At 31.1% G+C, this 16508-nt stretch overlaps 1 protein-coding gene across 2 annotated transcripts; it reads right to left on the bottom strand.

Moving 5' to 3' along the window:
• Window positions 1-9647: 9647 nt before the first annotated feature.
• On the bottom strand, window positions 9648-16004 carry LOC145000142 (heat shock cognate 70 kDa protein-like). 2 transcript variants are annotated; one of them, XM_078959315.1, is made up of 4 exons: window positions 15962-16004; window positions 15694-15732; window positions 11505-11727; window positions 9648-11407 (listed from the first exon to the last, which is right to left on the bottom strand). In XM_078959315.1, exons 3-4 carry the CDS (start codon window positions 11713-11715, stop codon window positions 9765-9767), a joined length of 1854 nt encoding a protein of 617 aa, XP_078815441.1. In that variant the 5' UTR covers window positions 11716-11727; window positions 15694-15732; window positions 15962-16004; the 3' UTR covers window positions 9648-9764. The 2 variants fall into 2 exon arrangements, with proteins under 2 accessions (XP_078815441.1, XP_078815447.1); XM_078959321.1 differs by having other exon boundaries at window positions 15859-15963.
• Between the last annotated feature and the right edge of the window lie 504 nt (window positions 16005-16508).

Raw genomic sequence — 16508 nt, 5'->3', positions numbered from 1 at the left:
CTGCCAGAAAGCAAGAAATGAAGAATAGTGAAGTTCAGTCCATGATAGAGACCTAAATGTCATCTTTGTTTGTACTAAACTTTGTCTCATGACTATATGTTGAAAATGAAAGTTCTACATAGATACAAAGGTATTCACCTTCGAATCTAGAAGGCAAAAGGTTTCTCAATAATTCATGAAAATGGTAATGAGAAAACACTTTCGTGGGGAAACACTTTTGCTAGTAGATTTTAAGGATTCGAAGAGATCAATATAAATATTAGGTGTATTGATTTTATTCTTAAATTCACAATATTATTATCGCATCCTCTTTATATTTCAAATTGTATGGAACGGAAAGGAAATGTTTAAACTTTCAGAAGATACGTTTATCGCTTCTTGAAAGGGTTTAAGCACATATATTAGCAGATAAAGTGCATAAGCTTAAGTATCATAATTAGAGGCTTGAAGAAGGAACGCGAAATAGGAATCTACACTTCCATGAGAAATTTAATGGGTATTGATTTCAAGAAATTCAATTGATTTCTGAGTGCATGTCAAAGTTAGTGGGAGCATAATTTTTCTTTTGGTATTACATGCCGACTACACTTTTCATAAGGAACAATGTCTCTAGTTTACAAGTTGCAAAAGTTCAAAACTGTTTCGCTATAGTGGACTTAAGGGAGAGGGCACTCATACTTTATTATGAATCTAAGGTTTATATCGTATATTTTAAAAAAACTTAGTCAAAATCATATATGAATAGTGTAACACTCGTGTTTCTAGCCTAGGCATTTATATTGAGTTGATAGTCTAGGTTAACCTTTGTAACTCATTTTGAAGAAATGAAAAGGAATTATGTGAATATTTTGTGAATTATGTGTTTTATGTTTAATTATTAGGGCTTAATTAATTAAGAATAAAAATAAGCGTCAAAATTAAAGTGTGAGATAAGCCCGATATCTTTACATAGAGTTGTAGTGGTCGAAAAAAGGATTTCGGGGATATAAAGAATACCAAAATCGGAGTTATAACGAAGAAGTTATGACCTGTCGAAGTTTCGCGACAAAACCAGCACGGTGTTGAATGTCGTAAAAAGTGAGTTTTCGATAAACTACTTTTTAGCCTTAGTAATCTAAACGAAAGTCGTAGTATTCGATAAACTGAGAAGTTCGATAAAAAGAACGCCCAAATCTGACTTCGTATGAGGAAGTTATGATTTTTCGAAGTTTCAGCTTAGCGGTAGACAGCTAAAAACTCAAATTTTAGATCAAGTAATTTTTAGCCGATATAACCTAAACGAGAATTGAAGGTCTCATCATTAGGAGCACAACGGTAAAAAGTCTGACGAAAACGGACGTCGTATGAAGAAGTTATGAATTTTTAACGAATTTCCTGTCCCGGTCTGTTAAAAATAATAATATAAAATTTAAATTCAAAATTAGCCGACGAAGTCTAAACAGAAGTTGTAGAGCGTAATTTTAGCTACGTGTGCATATAAAGAACATCAAAAACGGAGCTCGTATGCAAAAGTTATGGATTTTAGAAGTTTTGGCGCGAAAATCGAGAAATTTCGCATAGTCACACCTTGCCACGTCACCCTCGCTTAGAATGTGACACATGTCCTGCTGAGTCACCAGGCTGCTGAGTCACCGAAGCTGCTGAGTCATGCGAAGCTACGTGTCCTCTTCTGATTCGACTGAGGAGGAGGCCCAATCCGAAGCAGCTAGCTCTCCGTCCGAGCCTCGCATAGCCTAGCTCCGAGCCTCGCATAGCCTAACTCCGAACCTCGCAGGTGCACCAGTAGGCCGCGGTCCAATCAGCGAGTGCCACCGAGACCCTCGCACATGCCACCCTCGTGCGAGCCACCCCCCTGCGAAGCCTCTCAGCCATCGGATCAGAAGCTTCTTAGCCGTTGGATCAGAAGCTCCACCCTATAAATAGAAGGCTGCGAGCCTTCCCGGGTAACTTTGAAAATTTGTCAATTTTAACCCCTAAACCCATATTTTCTTCATTTTAACATCTCGCAAAGCCCCGGTATCGATTATAAAGCCCGGAATACTCCACGAAATGCCCGAGAAGCCCGAAAAATTTATCTTTTCGGTTTCGAAGTCTGACTTTTATAGAGCCCGGTTTCTCAATAAAACTCCCGGTTTTATTAGAAACAATCGTTTTAGGAAACGAATTGCTGCCCGATTTTCACCAAAATAAGTGAGTGTGTAGTTACTTTCAATTTACACATAGATATGAAGTATTTACCTCGAAATACGTGTTATGTGTAAATATGCTAATTATTTATTCGAGGTGACTGTTGAATTGATGTTTTATACAAGTTTTAAACTGTATATGCTTTTTATCTACAAAATATGTTGGGTAGAACATGGGTAGATGAAATAGTTGATGTGTGTTAAAATGGTGAGAGGCCTCGATGTTGTTGTTGTTGTTGTTGTAGACATCTAGCAGAGTATAGATGACGACCACGGACTTTCTAGATAGTCCAATGGAACACTAGCAGGTTCGCAACTTGCAGGTGTTGATGAATTAAATGTTCATTGGCGTACTCCATCCCCCTCAGGGTTGCCTTAAGGACATGTATGGCTGAGGAAACCCCTTAGCAGTAGTGTCCATCCCGATGATATTCCTTAGGCTAGGTCCCTTGTCATAGGTGTTTAGGGACGTAAAGTGAGGACAACGGGAATGGGTAATCAGGGTTATTGTTGATTGGTGAACTTAATAAGTATATTATTAATGTGGGTTGAAAACCCTATATGCTCACCAGGCTCCCAAGCCTGACCCACTAAGTTTTATGATTATAGGTAGTGCACCCCGAGCATAGTTGGAGGACGATGAGAGATTTTTAGATTATAGGCCAGTAGTTGTAAATAACTGTTGAAAGGCTTATAATGTCTTGTTTATGCTTTTGATCTGTATCGGAACATGACATCCCGAGGTTTTGATATGAAATGAAACTATACATTTCTTAAAGAAGGTTTTGATAAACTTTTATCATATTTTGTTTGGGGACCAATTCCGCAACACCTTTTGAAAAAAGTTTTCTCTGATTTTATTTTAAAAAGCATAAATTAAATCGGTTTTTTCTGGCCGAGAAATTAGAGGATGTCACAAATAGTGTGTTGAAATGTTTCAACATAGAAGATTATATATGAAAAATATTATAGCAAGAGATTGAACAGATACCAAATCCTTATATATGATAGAATTAGTCAAATCTCATATGCTTAAGATATAGTATCAGTTACATATGTTATAATATTCGCTTCTTCTAATTTTTATTATGCTCTCAGCATTGTTAGAAAAAAGGACTAGAATTTAATAGAGTTATTTGTTAAAATTCTATCACGGGCATCTTAAGCAAATAAAATTTCACTGCTCGAATGCTCTAAAGGATATCATAGGGAAGAGAGTCGAATCTTCAGGGACACAGTTTAAAAGTCAATGCCTCTTTGTGTAAGGCACACACTAGTAAAAAACAAATAAAGACAAAGAATGGAGTTTTGATTATTAAATAAAATCTAAATAGCTATGAAAATAACTAATTATAATTCAACAATAAAAAGCGACTTTAATTCTACTGCGACTTTCTTAATAATGCAATCAATAAAAACTTGGTTATTTAAGATATGTTCTATCTAACTTGTTACTGAAAAATACTAAGCTCCAGTAGGTTCTCTTTTACCTAACTAGTTAACCAAAACACGCTCTTCAATTAACCTTAATTTTGTAAAATTTAGAAAGAACCATTATGACCTATGAAAAATTTCCAACAAAATTTAATACCTCTCACAAGCTCGGAAGCATAAAACTATGAAACTTCAGTTTATATTAGTATTAATTCCCAACCTAGAACCAATCTGATACTTGTTACTTATTACAATTTGATTAAAACAATTACAGATTCTATTAATTGATTAACTAGAATTACTAAATCCTAATTAGGTGATCATATGCATGGAAATTCTCGACACGACCCACGACACGAACCACAACATGACACGAAATAAACGAGTTTGGGTTGAGTTTTTCAATCCGTCAACCCACCAACCCGCTAACTCATTTATTCAACGAGTCATATATCGGTTTCTCAAAAAATATACGGGTTGACCGGCCAGCCCGTTTATAATTTTAATAAAAAGGTTATATATTTTTTAAACGTATTAATAATTATACACTATATTATTTTTAATTTATACTAGGACAGGATATGCGATACCACTGACCATTTGACCTATAGTTCATCGTTTGTTGATTTACATTGTAACATGTTTGGCGTTTGGCCTAAATAGTCTCAGTATCTTACAAACAAAATCAATCTCCCGGTCTCCGCTTTGTGATGAACGACAGAACGATATTGATAACCATGTTGATGTTGATAAACTAACTTAAATCATCATGGATATGAACATTGTCGAAGACAAAGCCGAGGTTCTGACTTCTAAAAAAGTTTATGTTTACGTTTGGTGAGTTATTTCTAATAACCCACAAACCCAAATTTGACCCACAAACCAACCAACCTGTGAAGCCGTATAAATACGGGGGTTTATGGGTCATATATATGTTTATGTTTCAAACTCGCGAACCTGTGACCTGTATACTTAAATGGGTCGTGTTCGAGTTGGTATATTTTGACCTTTCAACCTGAACACGACACGATTGCAAGGCCTAGGCGATCAGGCTAAAAAGTATCAAAATCAAACATTCATTAACTGACAAACTGAAAAATCTAGATAGAATCACACAATAAAAACCAGTTCTCATGATTGATTACATGAAATGTATTGATCTGTGCAAAACTGAAGTCTATGGTTTAGTCAAACATGCCTAAAAAAATCCATAACAGTAAAAAACAGAGATTAAGCTACTAAATCATACTAAACTAAATGTATGAGATGATCCACAACCATCCGATCTTCATAAAGTGATAAAATGTGTTGAAAATCGCCTGTAAACGTCTAGGTTTCAAACTGATCGAATAGGTCAAATTATTATGAAAACTAGTAACTTTTGGATCAAGGAACATGAAAATATCATCGTGTTAAGGAAAAAATGATCAAATTTTCATTTAAAATCTCCCAAAATCCTGTTTAAAGAAGTACGAGGCTATATCTGACATGAAAACCAAAAGCACCATTGTTTTATGTGGAAAAACACAATCGAATAAACACTTTGAGGTCTTGAAACTTTAAACTAAAGAAAACAACCTTTGACTGATCAATTTGATCATGTTTGTAGAGAAATCATGATTGGGTTTTGTCTTTTTTCACACAAAATACATAATAAGATCCTTCAAAAAAACTACTTCCAAGCATTCCTTAACATACTTAATAAGATCCTAGCTCCAATTAGGCTCCAATGCTCAATAAAACTAATCCGAATCTGCTCCAAAAATATCGCCCCACTTAACTTATCTGAAAATGACATCATAACATGAACAGTATGGGATTCTGACGAAATACGTGAGTTGGACATTAAGTAAGCTAATGCACATGTAAATGCGTAAATTATGAAGAAAAATGTTAATAAAAATTTCCCTAAAAGATGCATAAAATGGCATCTATCAAATCTTCCAAAGCATAAACCTTACTTGTCATCAAGTAATAAAAAAATTAAGCATTATAACCAAGATGGAGAGATGCAGAAGACCTAAAAAGAACTTAGAATAAAAACTAAAATAAAATGGAGGAAAGTAAAAACATGAACTTAAACAAGTAAAACACTTCACTTTTTTTTCATTTTACTTTTTTTTCCACATGATTAGACATTGCATCGAGGAAGCTCTAATGGAATCACTACCTAGGCAACCATCCTAATACCTTCCATCTTTCACAGACTCCCAAATTTAGAAAGAAGCTCGACAGTGTAAAGCAAGTAACCAAGTGTAACTTCTACTTTAACTTTAAACCTTTATTTTCCTTGCAAGTGAAAATATTATATTTCATAATTTTATATCCTCGAGACTAGATAATTAAGAACTAGGATCGAAACATCCTTAAGAACCCGACATGACCAAATCAGCTTTCACCGAAGAAGTCAACCCTCATGTAGCGGTCGGAACTCTATGCTTTCACTTTTTCTAAGAACGAAAAATATCAAAACACACAAGTCTTCACTTGTCAGATTTATCTTTGAAATGACTTTTGATTTGATTAAACTTGAGTTTTTGTGTCTTTGTCTTTAGCTTTGAGTTCTTTAATCAACTTTTGCACTTTTTTTTGAAATAGAAAATTACTCCTGTACCAGATTTGACAGTTTATACCCGCACCAAGCTCAGATATAACGATTTTGCTCGCTTCTTCTTTTCTTTGTTGGGTGTGTAGATATGACTTAAGGTTCTCTGTTACCATGAGGGTAATGTGTATCAACAAATATGGTCATATTATGTGGGTCCAAACTTGTCGATTAAAGTTCTTTTTAAACATTCAAAAGCAACTGATTCTGAAACTATTGTTACCGCCTATGTAGTGTTTAGGGATGCCATTCTTCTTATTTTTTACAGTCAGTCTCTCAGACCATTGTGCTTTGCAACCCATGGTTATAAGAACTATTACTAAACTTGCTACTATTGATTCCGGTAGCTTCGGACTTTCATTTTCAATATTTACAGAGCTATCCAATGTAAGAATGTCATCAACTCATGTAACTCTTTCTGAAAAAAAAAATCTTTTTTTTAAAATTTTTTGAACTTCTAGCACAAAATAAAAACTAAAATAACTAAAAATAAAATCTTTTAGGTTTTTTTTTAAATGCATAAAAAAAATTATGAATTTTTCAAATTTTTATATGAAAATAAAATCCAAAAAGGAAAGTAGAAAATTTTTTATTGAAAAACTGAAAAATTTTAAAATTTTCACAAAAATGAGAAATTTTAACACTAACCCCCTCCCTAAGCTTAGAATGATGCATTGTCTTTAATGCTCAGAGATGATTGAAAAGATCAAAAAATGTCTTCTTAAAATGATTGATAGAAAGATTATCAGAAGGTAAATTAGCAACATTTATTTTAAAGTTCACAACATCACAATCGAATTCCATAGAGATAGTATCAGCAAAAATATCAATCTTGGTTTTAGCATTTTTCAAAAGGTCTTCCCAAAATGATTGAGTTTTTGTCCGACGTGTCCAAATTTCCAATGTCCAAGATGTAAAATTAGCAGGAAAAAATTAATTCATTCACTTGGACAACAACATCCTCCAATACACCTTTTGGCCGTAGTGTTAAGTGATCAGCTGACTGAATGATAGTCCCAATCTTTTATAAAGATCTTAATTTTAATTTTTCAAATGCAGATAATGGGATGAAGTTGAATGAGACACGTAAATCAAGCATTGATTTTGGAAAAGTAATGTGTCCCAATTTAAAAGGAATCGAGAAAAATCTCGGATCTTTGCACTTTCGGAATAGTACAACTAGATTATACTCTTTCAAAATTGGCTTGCTTTGTTTGGGAGTTATTTTCTCTTCATCTCTTTCAGCTCCTTTTTAACCTAAAACTTCTTCACTTTCTTTTTTCAGCCTCCTCTTTTGGTTTAGATTTACTTGGGCCTACATAACTTTTCGCACTTATCAAGGAAATTACACTCACATGAAGTTTTAGATTGTGTTCAGTCTAAGCAAGTATTTCCCCTTGAGAATCCAATCGACCCACAAAAGTGTCAAGTTTAGACACCTGTTATTTTGAATATTTTTGTACTAGCTCAAGTTTCATTTTGGAACACATGAGCGTTGGTGGCCAGTCTTTTTACTATGTCTTTTAATGCTATGCTAAAGCTGCTAGATTGTTGATTTGAGTTCTACTGAAAATTTTGATTCGGAAACTACTGTTAATTCTAAAAAATCTACCAAAAACCCGGTAGCTGAAAATTTTACTGCTCTTAGAATCTGGGTCGATTATGATATTGTTGCCATTGATGAAAATTTTTTGAAAATTTTTGAAGATAGCTTCCGATAGATTTTACTATAGCTATGTCCTCTTGTAATAATGGGCATGTGTCAGTAGGATGGTCTGTCTTCAAGCAGATTCCACACTGTTTTTATGTAACTCCTTTTTCTTTCGTCAGCAGCAGAACTGCTTTTTTTAGTTCAAAAATTTGGGTTTCCAAATGATGTGGGCTAACTTCTTTGACTCCTCATGGGGGATCAGCAAGCCACTCTTCTTCGTTCCAATATGTTTTGACTGAATGTCAAGCTTTTCTATCAAGTCCCAAATTTATGTTTGTGTCACATCCCCTAAGGATCCACCACTTGAATCATTTACCAGGCTCCTCTCATGGGAGTCAAACCTTTACAGAAACAATTGTAAAGCTAATAATTGTTTATTCATGTTGTATGAACTTAACAAGTAGCTTTTTGAAGTGCTCCCAATACGTATGCAAAGCTTTTATACTTCCTTGTTTCATACCTTGGTATACCTCTGTCACAAGACCATGTTAAGAGTAAGAATTAAGTTTATGACCTTTAAATCATTGTAATTTTTATTTGAAAATCTAACATATCAATTCCTCATAATTTAAAAATCTATCACATTAACTTATCAAGTCATTACACTTTCAAAATCTAAGCTATGGTGTCACTATACCTTGAGAATCCAAACTTGTTTGAATTTGACTACTAATTATAGCATCGTACTGTCATTTTTTCCATTATGGTGTTATACTTAGTGTTATTACTTATTATAGTTTAGTTTGTATCAACATTTGTTCTAAGAATAATTTTACACATTATTCGTTGTGCTTGCTATTATTCTACCATCAGTGTCAAAGAGATTAGGTTACACTTATGGTTTTTCAAAAAGAAATGATCATGCATTTCCTATTTTCTTAGGATTTTATGTTATGCATCTAAAGAGGGGCGATTTAATAATATTGTATTTTTGTGATTTAGGAGGATGAGGATTCCTACAAATGGCTATTTTTTATAGATGAAATAGAGCTCTCGCTAGCCAATTGACCATTGACTGATGTGGTCATTTACCCAAGCATCACAACCAAAATTTTATCTAATTTGCAAAAATGTACTTCACCTTTGTAAATTATAGCTTTACGAAACATTTTTGATAATTTTAGTTTTTATTAGGACATTACCATTTTACTTTTTCTTACAAATTTATAATTTTTATTTGAGAAGTTTATTTATCTTTTATACGTGCATTGTAGTTTGAATTATTGCATTTTATTTTGGTTGTAATGTTCAAAGCTATCAGTTTTTATGTTCTTTATATATTTGGTACTGAATTTGAAACATGTATCAAAGGATATGAAGTAAAAGCAAAAATATTATGCCCATTCTTTTAGCAGATATAGAAACAAACCATCCATAAAACATTCACAAATCAAAAAAATGAAAATGTTGTGAGGGATTAACACAAACAAATGATAGAATTTTCCATTGCTATTAAGATGAACTAAATTGTTGCCATAATGTTTAGTAAATAATGTTCTTTTACCATATTTGAAGACAACTTTTTGGTATCTCTTTTGCTACAACTAAAAGTTCCAATGGGGACTACTTGTCCTAGGGATAATTCAATCATTGATTTTTTGCAAAATATCATCGACGGTTCTTATGTCAGACACACTTCAAAAAGGAGAAATATATTTATTGACAATACATAGTAGAAATATTATCAAAATCATTTGATTCTTCACTCGCACGTAATATCAATCCAACACTTAAATGTAAACAGTTATTGAAAAATACAAACTATAGCACATAATTTATAGTAGCTGACACTCCAACTAATTTTTCATCACGATTAACCAAATGTTGTTTAAACAAGTTTGGCGATGATTGGCAGACATACCTTTTCCAACTGATTAAGTGCCTTTTCATACTCATCAGAATCATCAAGTTGGCTTTCATTAAGAATTTTACTTGCTTTTTCTATGGCGATTTCCATTATTTCCATGTCTTTCTTATGAATCATCTTAGTATTTTTTCCTATTTTCTTGATTTTGCTTTTCACATCGTCAATGTAGCCCTCCAATGCATTACGTACAAAAGTCTTCTTCTTGTACTCCTCGTCTTGTAATTTGTACTTATGAGCATCATCAAGCATTTTTTCGATATCTTGCGTTGTAAGCCTTTCCTTGTAATTGGTAACTATAAGCCCTCTTTTTAGGCCAGTTGTTAACTCTACTCCCGAGCAATTTAAAATACCATTAGCATCAATGGAAAAGGCCACTCTTATCTTTGACTTGCCCTTTGGCGCAGGTGGAACTGCAACATCGAATTTTCCCAACCAATTATTATCTACCGCCCTACTTCTCTCACCCTGATAGATATTGCAACCGATAATCTTTTGGTCATCCTTAATAGTCACATAAGTTTTTTCATTCTTGATTGGTATTGGGGAATTTCTTTTAATTATAACAGACATAGAGCCATCATGCAAATCTGTACCAAGTGACAGAGGCACAACATCTATCAACACTAAGTTCTTAACTCTTTTACCGGTACATCCTGTTAATTTTCCAGCAAGAACTGTTGCACCATATGCAACTGCCTCATCAGCATGGATTTTCTTAGAAAGCTCTTTTCCTTGGAAGAAGTCTTTCAACATTTGTTGTACCTTGGGTATCCTGGTTGACCCACCAACTAATACTATCTCATCTATATCTTTTTTATTCATTTGTGCATCACCCAAACATTTTTCCACCATCTCTATACACTTACTAAAGAAGTCTTCATTAAGCTTTTCAAACTTTGCACGAGATATTCTCATAGAAAAATCAACACCATCATGCAAGCTGTCGATATCAATAGTAGTATCAATAATTGAAGAGAGAACTCTTTTTGCTTTTTCACAAGCTACCCTCAACCGAGATAGTGCTTTTTTATTCACACTGATGTCTATCGTATGCTTTCTCTTGAATTGTTCCACAAAATAGTCAACCATCGTGCTATCAAAGTCCTGACCACCTAAGTGAGTGTCACCGGCAACAGCCTTAACTGTTATCGTACTATTCTTATCAATGGTGACAAGAGAGACATCGAAGGTACCACCACCCAAATCAAAGATAAGCACATTTATTTGACGAGTTATATTATTTCTCATGTCTAATCCATATGCGATTGCTGCCGAGGTTGGCTCATTAATTATCTGTAGAACATTAAGTCCAGCAACATGACCAGCATCCTTTGTTGCTTGGCGTTGGGAATCATCAAAATAAGCTGGTACCGTGATGACTGCATCACGTATAATTTTACCAAGGAATTTCTCTGCAGCTTCTTTCAATTTAATAAGAACCATGGATGAAATCTCCTCTGCAGAAAACTCCTTCTCTTCACCATTGTATGAAACTACAATCTTCGGAATGTTGCTAGTTCCTTTTATGACTTTGAAAGGCCATAACTTAATGTCCTCCTGAAGTTTCGCATCATTGAATCTCCTTCCAATCAATCTTTTTGCATCTGAAAATCCACCAAGTTTATATTAATCATTGAAGAATAGCAATTTTATGAATTCTAAGAGCTTAAAACAAAGGATGAAATGAATTAAAAGGCAAACCATAAATGGTGTTGGTAGGGTTCATAGCAGTCTGGTTCTTAGCACCTTCACCTATTAGGCGTCCGCAATTCGTGAAAGCAACACAAGATGGCATTGTCCTATTTCCTTGATCATTGGATATGATCTCAACTTGGTCATTTTGCCAAACACCCACACAAGAATATGTTGTTCCAAGGTCAATACCAATAGCCGCAACAGCTTTTCTATTCATGACTGGTAAAACCTGCATTTGAAACATAATGGTTATTCATTTTGATAATTATGCTCATCTAACTCTTCAAAACTAAATGTATGTGCGCAAAATAACTACCTTTCAATAATAATAGTAAACAAACAATAATTTCAAAAAATATATGGATGGTTCTTTTATTTATTTATTTTTTTTAGAAGTTATTTAAGTTACTTTCTCAAATAAATGTTATTTAAATTAACAATTTCTATGCATTGTTTAATTAAACACTATTTTTTTCTTAATTTTAAAATTTATGAAAGGCCTCAAACAATCTTGATTATGATAAATGCCCACACATTATAGTCCTAATTTGACTTTTTTCTAGTGGAAAACAAAATTAATAAGATAACGAAGTGTTGTTCAAGTTCAATAAAGACATATTTGCTTCAATTATTCACGACACATGACTAATAGATAATCACATATTTTTTTATCAAAGCTTCTACTTTAATTTGTATTATCAAGCAATTAGTTTACGAATTTCATGTTGCTTTACCTAAATATTGTACATTATATATATATATATATATATATATATATATATATATATATATATATATATATATATATATATATAGAGAGAGAGAGAGAGAGAGAGAGAGAGAATAGTTCACTTGATATTCTAAAGAAATAGAGATCATGATATTCAACATCAAAAACATATTACATATTAGCCGCTCTAACGCTCCAGCGTGTCGGTAATAGCAGGGTATCCCTAGTAATAAATGAATATATGATAGAGAGGTATGATCATATATGACGACACATGTTTATACACATATGTCAGAACATAAATGATCATATATACATGTCTATTTAGTAACAGATTAAATATTCATATATGATTATGGTAGTTGTTGGCAGAGGAAGTGGTGGTGACAGAGGTAGTGGTGGTATAGGTGTCGGCGGTTGCAGTTGTGAGGTGATTTACTGGTAGAGGTGGTGTTAGTGGTGGTGGCGGCGATGGACGTGATGATGGGGAAGGTGATGAGAGAAAAGGAAAAAGTATCGCAAAATAATCATTTATGGTTATAACTCTCTCATCGTGGTGATATGTCGCTGTGCTAGTACAGCAAATGAGAAATATATGACTGAGGTTCAATCTCAATATCTTTATATTTTCTAAATCTCAACGGAACACACACACACACAGATATATATATATATATATATATATATATATATATATATATATATATATATATATATATATATATATATATATATATATATATATATATATATATATATATATATAGAGAGAGAGAGAGAGAGAGAGAGAGAGAGAGAGGACAGTTCACTTGAGATTCTAAAAAAACTAGAGATCTTGATAATTATTATACATGTTTATACATATTTCTTATTTGTCGTACTAATATTGTAGCGTACCGACAGGAAAAGAGTACGCTTAATCACAAATGATTATATAAGAGAGAGATATAAACATATATTATTATATATGTTTATACATACATGCCTAATTATAAATGATTATACATATATGTATCTTTACATAGATTGAGTAATTATATATGATTATGTTGGTTGGTGGCAATGGAGGTGGTGGTGGTGAGGAAGGTTTACGGGGGAAAAAGTAACGGACGACTGAATAACAATTTATGATTATAATTTTTCTGTCGCGCCTGTATGCCGAAGCGCAAGAGCGGTAATAAGAAATATGCGACTGAGGTTTAATCTAATGATCTTTATTTTTTTCAGAATCTCAACTGGACCTACTTTTTATATATATATATATATATATATATATATATATATATATATATATATATATATATATATATATATATATATATATATATATGAAAAAATGAATATATCCTTAAGGGTATATATATGCAATGTAATTGTCTAATGTTCTTATAATTCAACTTCTAACTTGATTTACTTCCATGATTTTCATAAATTTCACACTTATCTTCCTCCTACATAATTTTCATTTTCAACTATAATATATATAGCCGAGTAGTAGTTCAACAATAAGATATGATGTAAAAAGAAGATAATAGTGAAATTTCAAAAATCTTTCAAGTAAATCAAGTTATGAGTTGAAGTTTAAGAACATTATAATGAATATATAAAAAAAACATATTAAGGTGGGTTTGGGTACCTAAGTTTATATACCATTAAATGTATATTCACTTTTCCCATATATATATATATATATATATATATATATATATATATATATATATATATATATATATATATATATATATATATATATATATATATATATATATATATAGCTAGGTTCAAATGTTGATTGACATCTATTGTGCGAACGTGTAGACAATGATATTCTGTGAAAATGATAAATAAAATATGTCGTTTGATAGTATAAACACTTTGAATCTTACATAATTAAATCCTCTATAAGGTTATTATGCATTTTTTTTTGTTATTCTCATTTTGTCAGTATATTTATTGAGTCGTATTCTGTCAGAATAAAAATGTGTAAAAAACGATGTGTGAGAACAAAAATAAATAAGAATTTATAAGAATGTATGAAAATGATGATATTTTTGTAAGCTTAAACGTATTGACATTACTAAACAAATTATTCTCTTGATTTCTTGGTTAATTATGGTTATATATATATATATATATATATATATATATATATATATATATATATATATATATATATATATATATGGTCAGGATCTTTTTGCGAACTCATATTTTTCAACGAATTTTTTCATTTTTTTAAAGTTACTTAATACATTAAATCGGTCGTATAAAAATGCATTCGAGAAAAAAAATCACAAAAAAAAAATTGCACATATTAAAAGTACGTATTTTTTACAAATTTTTTTTTTACTTCCATGATTTTCATAAATTTCACACTTATCTTCCTCCTACATAATTTTCATTTTCAATTATAATATATATAGCCGAGTAGTAGTTGAACAATAAGATATGATGTAAGAAGAAGATAATAGTGAAATTTCAAAAATCTTTCAAGTAAATCAAGTTATGAGTTGAAATTTAAGAACATTATAATGAATATATAAAAAAAAACATATTAAGGTGGGTTTGGGTACCTAAGTTTATATACCATTAAATGTATATTCACTTTTCCCATATATATATATATATATATATATATATATATATATATATATATATATATATATATATATATATATATATATATATATATATATATATATATATATATATATATATAGCTAGGTTCAAATGTTGATTGACATCTATTGTGCGGACGTGTAGACAATGCTATTATGTGAAAATGATAAATAAAATATGTCGTTTGATAGTATAAACACTTTGAATCTTACATAATTAAATCCTCTATAAGGTTATTATGCATTTTTTTTTGTTATTCTCATTTTGTCAGTATATTTATTGAGTCGTATTCTGTCAGAATAAAAATGTGTAAAAAACGATGTGTAAGAACAAAAATAAATAAGAATTTGTAAGAATGCATGAAAATGATGATATTTTTGTAAGGTTAAACGTATTGAAATTACTAAACAAATTATTCTCTTGATTTCTTGGTTAATTATGGTTATATATATATATATATATATATATATATATATATATATATATATATATATATATATATATATATATATATATATATATATATATATATGGTCAGGATCTTTTTGCGAACTCATATTTTTCAACGAATTTTTTCATTTTTTTAAAGTTACTTAATACATTAAATCGGTCGTATAAAAATGCATTTGAGAAAAAAAAAATCACAAAAAAAAAATTGCACATATTAAAAGTACGAATTTTTTACAAATTTTTTTTTTATGTTGCAAATGAACTTCTACAAGACCGACTAATTTCTTAAGTCGGTATTTTATTTTAAATTCATAAGAAAAAATTCGTGGAGTTCACCGGAGAGTGTTGGTTAGCAGAAAAAAGTTACTTAATACAATATTTGAGTTGAAGACTTGCCGTTTATTTTGAGGTTGATCTCTTGTTCTTGTGTATGTCCTATTTTCCAGCATGTACATTAATCAGAAACACAATAAAGAGTTAGGTTCGTGTCACATAATAATAAGCTTTTAAAAAGCAAAACGCATTAAAGAAACTCGAATCTATTATGATTCGGATTTTGACCTGCTCTTTTGGAGATTTTTTCACAAGAAATTATCCGTAGCTAAAAGGTTCATGGAAAAATATCTCATAAACGATTTATAACAACACTTTGTATTAATCTTACCTTTTCAAATTGAATGTATGAATCCATTCTTCCCCATCCCTTCATCTATATATACATAGCAATTTCAAAGTTATATTTGTTTTCCTTTTGTATTATATTGAATTTTTAAAGACTTGGAATTCGTAGACTTGGAATTCGTTGTATATTATCTGGTTATTAAAAGACTTGATGGGAAATACCCACTTGTTTTATATTAACCATTTGACTTATAATATAGAAGAAATCTTTGTATATTATCCGAGATTATTAAAAGACTTGACGGGAAATACCCACTTGGTTTATATTAACCATTTGATTTATAATATATAGAATTTTTTAAGGGTGAGTAGAACCGAAGAATAAAAAAACAAAAAAAATCGAAAAAATTGAAATTAAAATAGAAACTGATGTTTCGGGTTTGAGTGTTTTTAAAACCCGAAACAATAGGTTTAGTTTCCATTTCAGTATATGTAAAAGCCTAACCGATATATATATATATATATATATATATATATATATATATATATATATATATATATATATATATATATATATATATATATATATA

Source organism: Lactuca saligna, chromosome 1 (assembly GCF_052625555.1).
Source record: "Lactuca saligna cultivar CGN05327 chromosome 1, ASM5262555v1, whole genome shotgun sequence".
Lineage (NCBI taxonomy): Eukaryota > Viridiplantae > Streptophyta > Magnoliopsida > Asterales > Asteraceae > Lactuca > Lactuca saligna.
This window is presented reverse-complemented; position numbering and strand designations above follow the sequence as displayed.